Below are 12326 nucleotides of genomic sequence, written 5' to 3' on the forward strand. Positions count from 1 at the left end.
AAACAATAGCTGATATTTGAACAAATCCCCCGGTTCCTCTTTGCTTATTGATTGCTTCTTACTCCTTCCAATTCATTGGAATTGAAATGAAAAATAATCTTTTAAAGTTTTGCATTTAATAAATATTAAAAACCTACCAAAACTACTCTAAAATGTATGTTTCAGAATAAAATTTCTAGAAACTTTTGAAGAATATATTTTAAATTGTTTCAAAAAAAACTTTATTTCATAATGATAATTTTATTCTGAAATCTTGAGATAAATTGATAAATTTTTTAGCACATTGTCAATTTTATTTTCCAAAACATATAAGAATTTTGCAAAAGCTATTTCTTATCATTATAACATACCAGAGAATTACGAGAATAAATTAATAAAATCTAAAGACAGACGAGGTTAGCTTCAGACTCAAAAATGGGCTGCATGGGATACTGCTGAAAGGGAAGGGCTTCCTTATGCACCTCCAAGTTTTCTTCCTATTTTCCTAAGTTTTTTTAAATTTCCAAATTGACTTTCTCATTAGGATAAAAAAAATTAACTTTCTTTATATTTATTCCCTCACTCACTTTTCCTTAACCTTAGCATCCCACAATAAATATAAATAAATAATATATATATATATATATATATATATATATATATATATATATATATATATATATATTTTGATAATATGTAGATATTGATAATATGTAGATAAGATTTGTAGTTGAACTTAGATTCGAATGGAGTTTGGAAATTTAAGTTGAATACTGAATTTCAAAATTGAATTTCAAAATTCAATTTAAGAGTTCCTCATAGAAAGTGTTTGTTTTTTTATTTTATTTTTTAACAAATACTAATATCAACCTCTTCTCAGTTTAATCATACAAGACACATTAAATTATAATTGGTTTAAACCCTCGGATGATTCTCATATTTATGTGGAAATCTCAGTTGGATCCTCATATTTGAAACTGTCTCAATTGGATCATAATATTTGCAAAATTGAACAAATTTTATCATATCCGTTAAGTTATCCTAAACGGTGTTAAACTGTGATGACGTGTTTATGCTGATGTGCATTATTTAATTAGGTGGAATTTTTATTTAAATTAAAAAAGTATCACATGTGTAAGCCCCTTCCCTACCCAAAATTAGGGTTTTAGATTGGGGGAAAGGGGCTTCTACTGTTGCACCGTCACGTATGCGAGAACAGGGTTTCGCCTCTTCTCCCCTGTCGCGCCGTGGAGATTCATGGTTGTGCTTCTCTTTTTGCAATTTCATAGATGATACAGGTGAATCAAACTCATGATGTAAATTAGGAAATCTTGATGAATAGATTTTGCAGGAAATTTTCTACCGGGATACGAAGGTGGAGGCTTGGTGGTCACGGTGCTGCGGTGGTGATGAGATGACTGCGCAGGGTTTGCAAGAGAATTGGGGAAAACGATATTGGGTTTTGTTGTGTAGGTATGTGCGATAGTGGAAATGAAGGAGATGAACACAGCGACAACGGTGCATGGTCGCTGCGATTTGTGATTGGGGTTTTTCTGATTGTAGGTCAGTGTTGATGGTGGGGAGAGCATGATTCTGGGTTGGTTTATAGTGGCTTCGAGTTGCGAAAATGGTGACTTTCCGTGAGCGTGGGCCGCACGATTCTGGAGAATGTCATGGAAGAGGCTTGCGATTTGGCTCGCAGAGATTATGAATGCGTTCGTGGAGATTTGCGAATCGCAACAGCCATGGAGGCGTCGTTGGCGTTCCGGTGATGGTCTAATGCGATGGAGAAAATTGGGTGGTGGCGTGAAGTCTTGCGTTGTTGATGGCGGCTCTTGTCTGAGGCAAGGTAGGTGTTGTATGTACTGTGAAGAAGATGATGCGTTGATGGAGGAGAACGAATTAGGGTTACGCGACGGCCTTGCGGCATGATGGTGGCGGCACTATTGCGGCACGACGACAAGGGTTATGAAATTAGGTTTTTTGTGGAGAGGATGATGAGGTGGCAGTAAAAATTATCAAATTCCACGTCATTATTTAAAAATTATTTCCACGTAATAGGATCACATACATCAATATCACCACATCAGCAGACTTTAACGCCGTTTAGGACAACTTAACGAATAGGGTAAGATTTGTTCAATTTTACAAATATTATGACCTAGAACAGTTTCAAATATGAGGACCCAACTGAGATTCCCACATAAATATGAGGACCATCGAAGGGTTTAAACCACTATAATTTAACCATAATTTTGGATAACCATATAACATACTTCAAATTTATTTAATTTTTTTTCTATGGGAAACTATCTTTATTTTCTCTTTATCCTACACTAAAGAATTACATATAAAATTTAAACAACTCATCAACCATCAAAACAAAACAAAATTACTAACTCAGTTTATTTCAATTTAAATAAGTCATACTACACATAACTTTATATTTAATTCTTATTTCGATTTTTTTATTTATTTAAAAAGATAAAAGTTAAATCATAGAGAGAGAAAATATGATTGAGAGTTAAGATTTTCATAAAAGAAAAATGTAGTGTTGTGAAATGAGTAATTAAAATTCTCTCATATAACATGGAATGTTTATCTAAATATATTTTATTATTTTTTGCATAAATTATGGAAAGCGAAGAGGATCATAGTCTCTCACACAATTTTTTCTCTAGAAGAATCTGTCTTTTACAAGTGACGTTTTCATATTTATATACTGCTCTACTTTCTTATTTCTATTCAATGTGGGACTTAGACTCACACTTGGATACCCAACATCTCCCCCTTAAGGGTGAGTCCCTTCCACACAGGTACACTCTCCCTCCAGCGGAAGCATTAGCCCTTTCCAAGGGCCGTATCTTAACGGAACTCACTTACCTGGAAACCATTGGCTCTGATACCACTGTTGGGTCTTTCGAGGAGGAGGTTCCCTGTGAGTTACACAAACACCAATAACATCTGAGCCAACTATATAAGGGATCGACATCACTCTCTATCAAAAACCTTAAGACAATGAGTTAATGGATCTTTTATCTTTATATACTGCTCTATTTTCTTATTTTTATCTAATGTGAGACTTAAACTCACACTTGAATACCCAAAACTATTATGCATATTAGATGGTGTGTTTCCAAGACCATAATATTCCTATCATAAATATTAAAAGAATTAGCACTCCTAATCTCTTTTTTTTCATTCTTTGCACATCTTAAGAACATAGTCTAAAAACTAGATAAAGAAAACTGTATTGTCTACTTATATTCTTTTTTAAAAAAATCACCCTCAAAAACTAGTGATAAAATCTTGTACAGAGGATGAATAATGGTTCAGTCATGAATTCAGACCACAGGCCTGGCACATGTTGGCTGTTTAGTAGACATGTTGAACACGAAACAGAGTTGCTTTGAATCACAGCGATCATTGACTATGATGTTACCATTTAACTCTTCAAACCTCTCATTATAATATTATTTTGTTTCATGTTCGAGTTGCGTGATAAGAATTTTATCTGGTTTATATTTTTACCAGATCAACTAACTCCTTAACTCAATTATTCTCTTTGATTTGAATAGTGCAAATCTAGTTTCCAGTGGAATAATTATAACCAAAAGATAATTTAAGACAAATTAAATTAATTTGATTTATGAATCAAATATTCTAAAAAGCATTGTAAACTTAGATATCACTTAATTATAAATTTTCCTCAAAGAAAATTAAAAAATACCGAATATTTACGTAAAAGAAAATACATTTTGACATTTGTTTACTGTGGTTCTGAATAATAACAAACCAATAAAAGAAACAAAATGATATAAATCGAAGAAAAACTTTTTTATTTATATGAGGAAGGTTTTATACAATATTCTACCACATTTAATATATTGTTTAAAGAATAATAGAAAATCATTAAGATAATTATAATTAAAATGCATAAAATTGTCTAATTAGTCTTAACACTAGTAAATTGTTTTTGGTGGATAGTCTTATGCTTCCTTTTATTAGGCGATCTAGATGTTTCAATGATTAAAAATTCAGTTGCTCCACAAGATTTAAAGTCAATAACTATAATTCTCTACATTGACTTTAAATCATAAAATAACTCTCAACATCATCTTTTTTTTGTCTTCAAATGAGAAAGTAATAAAGCACTATCAATCTTGATAAAAATTTCGTAAACACATTTATATGGTTATCCTTGAAGATAATCTTCTCAATTCTGAAGTTTCTAAACTTAACAATGTTTTACCATTGTGTCTTATTCACTTACTATGAGAGTGCTATACTTTGTTTAGATAGTAGATCAAGTCATTGCAAACTTGATTTGTAATAAACTAAAATTCCAAACAATACAAAAACATACAAAGGAAGTGATTTTTTTATATCAAATTTTTTTACAAAGTTAGCGTTTACAAAATTTTTCAGAAAAGAGTATATATTATGTATTAAAAAAAGTTAAAGAAAAAGGATACAAAAGATACGAAACATAAGAGAGAGAGAAAGATATCATATTGAAAAGTTTGACAATAGGATTAGCTCCATAACAGTTTGGCAATAACTCGACAACACATAATGATGTTCTTATCACATACCTCTTTATAGTGACTTTCTTTATAACATCTTTTTATGGATAAATGAACTTATAAGATGAAAATTATTTTCAATTATATACTAAATTACTCTTAATTATATATTAAAATTAAATTGTTCTTTAATTTTTAATTGATGTAAGGTCCAACAATAATATTTATTGTACTATGCATAACCAGATCACAAGTCAACCTCTTCTAGTTTAGTCACAAGTCTATCTCTACCAGTCTGATCACAAGTCAGATTCTACTAGTTCGATCACAAGTTAGATTCTACTAGTTCGATCACAAGCTGGCCTCTAATAGGGCCACAAGCCTAGCTCTACCTATCTGGTCACAAGTAGGTCTATCATGCTATTCTTTAACTTGACATAATCTACATTAAAGGTAAGTGGACTATTGGGTTCACCCTAGCCCATTTAGATTAGAGTTCACACAAACCTATAATTATTGTATAAATAGTACAGTTATTAAGAGAATTAAGAGTCATTCACATTTTACAAGTTTCCAATGTACCTTACGAATTTGGGTGTTGAAATGTATTTTGCAAACACATCATCCATCCATGAAGTGCGAATATCAGAAACAAGGTTAAAGGAAGAACGCTCGACGTTATGAATGATTGAAGAAGTCGGTGAAACTAAGCTTCTCAAGATATACTCGACTTTCCAAAAATTGTAAGATAATCACTCTATATTAATTATGATTTGCTTTTAATGTAAGATTTTTGTGGAAGTTGTTATGTACTTAGATAGGGAATACTATCTTTATTTAAAATTTAAATAACCTATGATGCACCTACTTATTTTTAATTTATTTTAACATTTAATAAAATTGATCTAAAACTGTGAAATATGATTGAGACTTGTTTTTACACAAATTTTAAAAGTATAGATGGACTATCATAAAATATCACATTTTCACAATTTCTAAATCTTAATAACGTGGAATTGAAAGTTTGACATGAAATTTATTATATTAAAGTTGTACTCTATATATTAAATCTATTATATTAACCTTTTAAGTTAAAAATACCATCAGATGATCTCATGACTAAGTAAATCCAAATCTATGTATGTCCACTGAAATAACCCAACACTAAACTATAGTCCCCTGAGTTCTATCATGTCGCAAAAATTGACACCATCACTTTGTATATTATTTCCCAGAATACAGTATTATTACTTTTGTGAAATATGACAAAATACGCACACACACATATATACATATATATATATATATATATATATATATATATATATATATATATATATATATATATATATATATATATATATATATATATATATATATATATATATATAACAAGTAAGTAAAAAATAAACAGTTATTATTATGACTTTAAAAAATCTATTGAATTTTATTATTATTTTATTTGTCTACTAAACAGTTAAAATCCTTTATCATGAACCGAAGGCATGTCATTTGAAACTATTTCACCTGATTTTGTTTTTTTAAATAGCATTATTCAAAAAGACAAGAATAGGTCTGGCATGATGTAAGACGGAGTAGAAATATTACCACATCAATGAGAAAAAAAATGGTGACAGAAGATCATGGCAGAAGAATAGATTTCACCGGTTTTAAAACTTTGAAACTTCACCATTTCCCTGCCTTGCCGACAAGCTAGTCACAGCAACGTTTTCATTTCTTTATTTTAATTTCAGTAATTCAAATATGTAACATGCAAAAACAATTTTAAAAAAATAATATATAATTACTAAATTTTAGTTAACAAAAATATCTCATGTATTATAATTATAAATTTTAAAGTTAAAGATATTTGAATAAATTTTATTTTAAATTAAAAATAAAAATTATTAAAATATTTTTGTGTTTAAAGTCTGTTTTTTTTATAAATTAAGTATAATTTAAGAAGTTATATAAGTTAGTAAACTAATATATATATATATATATATATATATATATATATATATATATATATATATATATATTTCTTTTTCTTTTTTATGAGATCCAAGAGACATAGGTTCAATGAGATAAGGCCATTCACCGCAACTAACTCAACCCAAAAATAAACTCACCACAACTATAACCCAATGCACGTTGTAATGATATAAATTAAAAATAATACTTTTATATTCTTTAGAGTATATTATCTTCAAAAGAAAAAATTATGATTTAAAAAAAACATTAAATTTAAACTACTTTTATTTAAACTTTTTAATTTTTGTAAATAATCATTTAAATAAAAATAAATAAAGTTATTAAATTTTATTTTTTTAGATGAAAGATTTTAGTTATACCAAAAATATAATAAATAATAATTAATATAAATTTCAATAGAAGGAAAACTTGATTTACACGCATTAAAAAATAGTCCATTAACATAGTTGAGAAAATTCGTAAATATTGAGTAAAAAATTGTTTTGACTCACAAAGTATAAGTAATTAACAATATAAACAAAAAGATAATGCATATTAATATCAATTTGCATATTATATGTTGATGTTAACAAAAAAAAAAACTGTATTTATTGATGTTAACAAAAGAATCCTACCCAATTACAGTTGAAAACTAACATTGTTTTATATTATTCACCTAGAAATAATATTTGAATGACAATTAAAAATCAATCATGCTTGACTTTAACATAGAGGGAATATTTACAAAATAAAAAAAATAATATTGAGTTAGTGATGTGTTAACCAAGATTGAAATTAAAGAATGTAAAGAGAAATATGAATTTGACACCTGAGATATTATGAAGAACTTTGCGTTCTGACATTTTAGACTATGCGAATGATCAAATGTCAATGTCATCAATGTTAAATATGAAAGATTTTATACATCAATTAAAACTCAAGAAAAAATTTAGACATATAATGTCAGTTAGAGTCATAATTGATATATGCTATATTCATATACTGATTTATGCCATTATTATGTAATAAGTTAAATTTTTATTGTTAATTATGCTCTGTTATTATTAATTATGTTCTGTAAATTTCTTAATTTATATTTAAAAATCAATTTTAACTTTTTTATGCAGTATGATGGATTTATCAATATTAACAAGTAAATACTAAAATTTATCAATAATTCTACTTAATAAAGTAGATACTAAAATTTATCAGTAATGTATATATCCACATCAACATCTGCAACATTAAATAGAACTACCTATTAATTAAATTAACCGAACAATAACTATAAATAAAAAAACTTAAATACCACACATAATTCTAGAATGAAAATATAACAAACATTAATTTCAAATGATTTAATCATCCAACAATAAGCTTGTACACAAAAGTCACTGGTAGACTATCTGCTTTGGCAACTGTTTTATATACATTAATTGTGTGGTAGACTATCAATACAATTAGTTCGAATGTAACTATGCTTTGGTGGGGTTGTTTTGTTATCAAAACATCTTATATAATGATACACTTGGTTATCTTGAGAATATTACTTTTTTAACAAATACCAATTCTTCCGAAAATCATTTAGTCAAAAATTAACCTCTTTCTCTCCTGATACTTGCGGAAATTTTAGTTCATTTTATTTGGGAGAGACAATTCAAAGCAATTTGTGAGTAATTATACTAAGTTTTTGTTTACTTGAATCAATTTAGAAAAAAATGATTAAATGAATTTGAAAATAAATTTTTTATTGTTTATTTACATGAAAAAAATAATTGAATGAATTTGAAAATAAATTTTTTGTTGTTTATTTGTGTATATTTTAAAAGTAAATAAAAGTAAATTTGAAAGTAAATTTTTTTTAATCTCTTGTTCAATCAAATTCTACTTTTAAATTTATTCTTGTTTATCTCCAAAATCCACTCAAATAAACAACAAAAAGAATTTCCTTTAAATCCATTGAATTCCTCACCCTCATATCCTAACACCAATTAAGCATTAAAAAACGAGTAATGGCTTTTATTGAGAAGGATTTATCATAGCCTCTAAGGCAACTCAACTCACAATCTCACTGCTCCAGTTGTGAAAATAAGTGTAGGTTTTTCTTTTTCTTGAACCCATTCTACAAGGAAAAATTACAATTTTTTTTTCTAAATTTCCTTCTTTCAAAAAGAGTTTCTGCAATTTTCAAATATTACACTAAAAATAAAATGAATACGAAATTTGTTGATTTGATTATCGATGAATTATACTGTTTTTTTTTCCTTCCCCATGCTAATATCTAGCCGTTTTTTCAGACACGCCCACTGCCAAACTTAGAACTGAAGAGAAGCAACTTTACTGGAATCCTAAAGTCGAAAAAACAAATGGAACAAGACAACACAAATCGAGAGATCTTTCAGCTAAACTTTAGGAAAGCAAAACAGTCAAATAAACAACAAAGGTTACACAAATGCTTGAGTGTTCCTTCTCTTTTCAACGGCGTTAAAAGTTACACAAACAGGCTATTTCAAATATTTTTCAGGAATAAGATTATTTAGAATTACCTAGCTAATTGAAATTCATTAAATAGGAGAATTCACTGTAATCTTAACAATTTTAAACAGATAATGTCGTACTATTATTTTCTCTTGGACTAAGTCTGGTCTCCCAACAGAAAAGACAGACTTTAACATCAGAAATTGGTGTGTTTGGTTTATCTTATATTTAATATCAACCTATAATGGTATAATGAGTTTATGAAACACTCATGTAGCCATGGCTGCTTTAATTTCGCGAGAAAACCAATCCAATTTCAGAAATATTTAAATCCCAGAGAGCAAACAACACTACGTCAGCCACTAATTGAATCACACAGGTAGCCAAAAATTAACAGTAAGCAAGTAAAGATACACAGCACTGGACAATTCAAAGAAGTAAAAAAACAAAAACAAAAAATTAAAGTGGAAAAGAGAAGTCTCAGTTGTAGTTCAAATTTCACAGATGATTATACCCAGGAAAAAGTAACCCTAAACTCAAACCATAAGCACACCCACCATTGCACCCAAGCCAGAAAAAAGACCAAAAATAAAAAGAAGCATTTCATTTGAGACCATTCCCAGGTGTGGAAATCGCAAGCCCAGGCCACGAAAAACAGTCTCCACTAACAAACCCACCTTCGCCACTCTCTAACTGCCATGGGCTCAATCCAGAAGACGGAACGCCGCTGCCCATGTTGGCACCATCCACCATTCCAGGGAAGCCCCAGCCCGTCCTGCCAATCCCAAAGCCCATATCATCGAACCCGTGTCCGAGCCCAAGTCCAAACCCGCCGAGGGCGAGAAACCCATTGCCCTGGGTGTTGTTCAGCAAAGAGGTGAAGCTCCCGCAGACATTCACGTTGTTCTGTTTATTAACGTCACCGTCCACGAAGTGCATGGACCCTCCTTGGGTCGTTGGAACAGGGGCCAATGCAGGTAGAGCGTGCTCCTGAGCTGACGACATGGTGGAGGAGGAGGATGACGTGGCAGTGTGGTGGGTGCGTGAACGCTTGGCATTCTTGCGACTGCCACCGCCGACGGGGATATCACGGAGGGTGCCACCATGGGTCCAATACCGGCGGCAGGACTTACAGAAGTGGCGTGGCTGGGAGTAGTTGTAGTTGTTGTAGTAGCAGAACTTAGTGTTGGTTGACTCACAACGGGGGCAGGGGAGGTTTTCTTGCTCAGGAGGTGGCGGTGCTCCGGCGGAGGTCTGGGGCTTGACTGGTCGGCGGCTCTCGCCGGAGTTGGACGATGGCATGTTGTGTAATGGGTTAAGAGGAAGAAGAGTTGAGTGTTGGGTTTGTTATGGGAAGATGAGTGTAGGGAGTAAGTGGTGAGTGAAGAAGGATTGGGGTGTTGAGATGTGAATGCGGTGGGGTTTTATGGGGAAGGAGAGAGTCAGGAGGTGGAAAGGAGTTGAGAAGAGAAAGGAAAGCGGGTCAGAGAGAATATCTGTGGTGGAAACAGAGACATCTTCTGAGGCTTATATGAGGCAGAGTGGGATCAGCTTTACAGTGTTCTGTTAAGCACGACATTTCAGTCGGCTCCAGAACAGCCTCTCTCTACTTGGGTCGGCTAATAGGGCTGCGCCTTCTGCACACACACAAACCACCAACCCACAAACACAATTTACACAAACCCCTATTTCTTCCCCCAATCCAATCCAATCAATCAAACAAACTATTTTTGTTTTCTTCACAACGACTTAATTAATTACAAGTATACATAAAGTAGTCCCAGCATTATCTTGTCCGGTATTATAGCCCTTGCAGGGCCATTATATGCATTCTGCCTTTGAGGGAGTAGCAATAATTATGGAATGCAAAACTACCCAACTGTTTTCATTAAAAAATAAATAAACATAGATTTTGTTCACGATTACCTCTTCTTCCAACTTCTCAAGCTAATCATGCCATGTTGCAATATTATATCCATATATTCGTTTCTCCTGTCTTTTCCTTATTCAATCGGGTTTGACGTAGAGCTCCTAGGCCTACGCTAATCTAGCCCATCTATGCTGTCTGTCTGTATGCCTCGAAGTTCGATTTTTTTTGTTATTAACAACTATGGATAATGTCACACTCTACTCATTTTAGCTTGTAAAATTTTTCCCATAGTTAGGCAAACGTAACCCAATTCAGCTATGGAAATGTCATTACCAGCACATGTAGAAAATGCATATACTATAAGAATAATTTGATTTGATTTTCAAGGGACATGCAGTTGTTATTAGTTGCTGTGTTGACGGAGAATTTCAATTTGGAAACCTAACTTTGATTATGCTATGGAAAAACTTATGAGCCTGATGGATTTTGGTTGAGAGTACTACAAAAATTGAAGGGAGGAGGCGGGTGAAATAAAACGAGTTGCATATAAGAGGATAGAAGAATAGGAAAAGGAATAGCATGAGATTGAGACAGTGAGAGAAGAGGGAGAAGGGAGAAGGGAGTGGGTGGGGACAGAAGCGACAGAATTATGAGTGTCGGGCAGCGTGGGGAGCAATAATTGGGTCTCCCCTCTGATTTCGGACGCGTCATGTCCGCATCAGATTCCTCCTCCGTACCCATTCTTTCTATCTTCCACCGGATTTTCCGCTTCACTGTAGCCATTACCAAACAGTGTGGTTTCCCCAACTGCACAAGCACCACTGTGCTGACCGTTTGATAGCGATCATACGGTAGTGTTCCTGTCCGGTGGGGTAGAAGGAGGAGAGACACCTGTCAGCGACAGACCGGTGGTTGTCGGTGATACAAGGAGCGGAATAGGCACGCGCCTTCCAAAGTGATCTATCCATAACTCCCTTCCTTGAGAGAGAAAGAATCATGGGTCGCTGTCACTCCCCAAACAAAACTTGGAAACTTGGAAAGTGGTGACCCTTGTTTCTTTCTCGGAGCACCCAAAACACCCACAATCGCTATCATCTTCTCTCTCGTGGCACACCCTGCGTTTGTGTTTTTTGTGTTTATCCGAAATAATTAAATCACTGACATTTTTTGCATCTTTGCCTTCCGTCTCCCTAGTCATGCCATTGCCACAGACCTGTAATCACCTCTTTTTGGCCTTTTCTGCACGCACATGATTCTCTTTCTCTCCTTCAAAAATCAAATTGCTACTTTGCACGCTTCTCTTCTTCGAGTGGGGTACGTATTATTGCTCCTACAACCAAAATTATTAATCATCATTCACACAAAATAAATATATCCCCTTTTACAATTCAATGCCAACATGTCTGAACGTAGATGTTTGTCAACTTTGGACTAGCCTCACATTAATTTTCTATTTATGTTTTTGACCAAAAATAATATTGTATCCCGTGCCAACATTT

General features: G+C 32.3%; 1 protein-coding gene across 1 annotated transcript; it reads right to left on the reverse strand.

Annotated features, from left to right (window-relative positions):
• Positions 1 to 9317: 9317 nt before the first annotated feature.
• On the reverse strand, positions 9318 to 10723 carry LOC108319156 (dof zinc finger protein DOF3.4). The gene has a single exon (XM_017550196.2). It carries the CDS (start codon positions 10257 to 10259, stop codon positions 9561 to 9563), a length of 699 nt encoding a protein of 232 aa, XP_017405685.1. The 5' UTR covers positions 10260 to 10723; the 3' UTR covers positions 9318 to 9560.
• Positions 10724 to 12326: the final 1603 nt, after the last annotated feature.

Source organism: Vigna angularis, chromosome 1 (genome assembly GCF_016808095.1).
Source record: "Vigna angularis cultivar LongXiaoDou No.4 chromosome 1, ASM1680809v1, whole genome shotgun sequence".
Classification (NCBI taxonomy): Eukaryota; Viridiplantae; Streptophyta; class Magnoliopsida; order Fabales; family Fabaceae; genus Vigna; species Vigna angularis.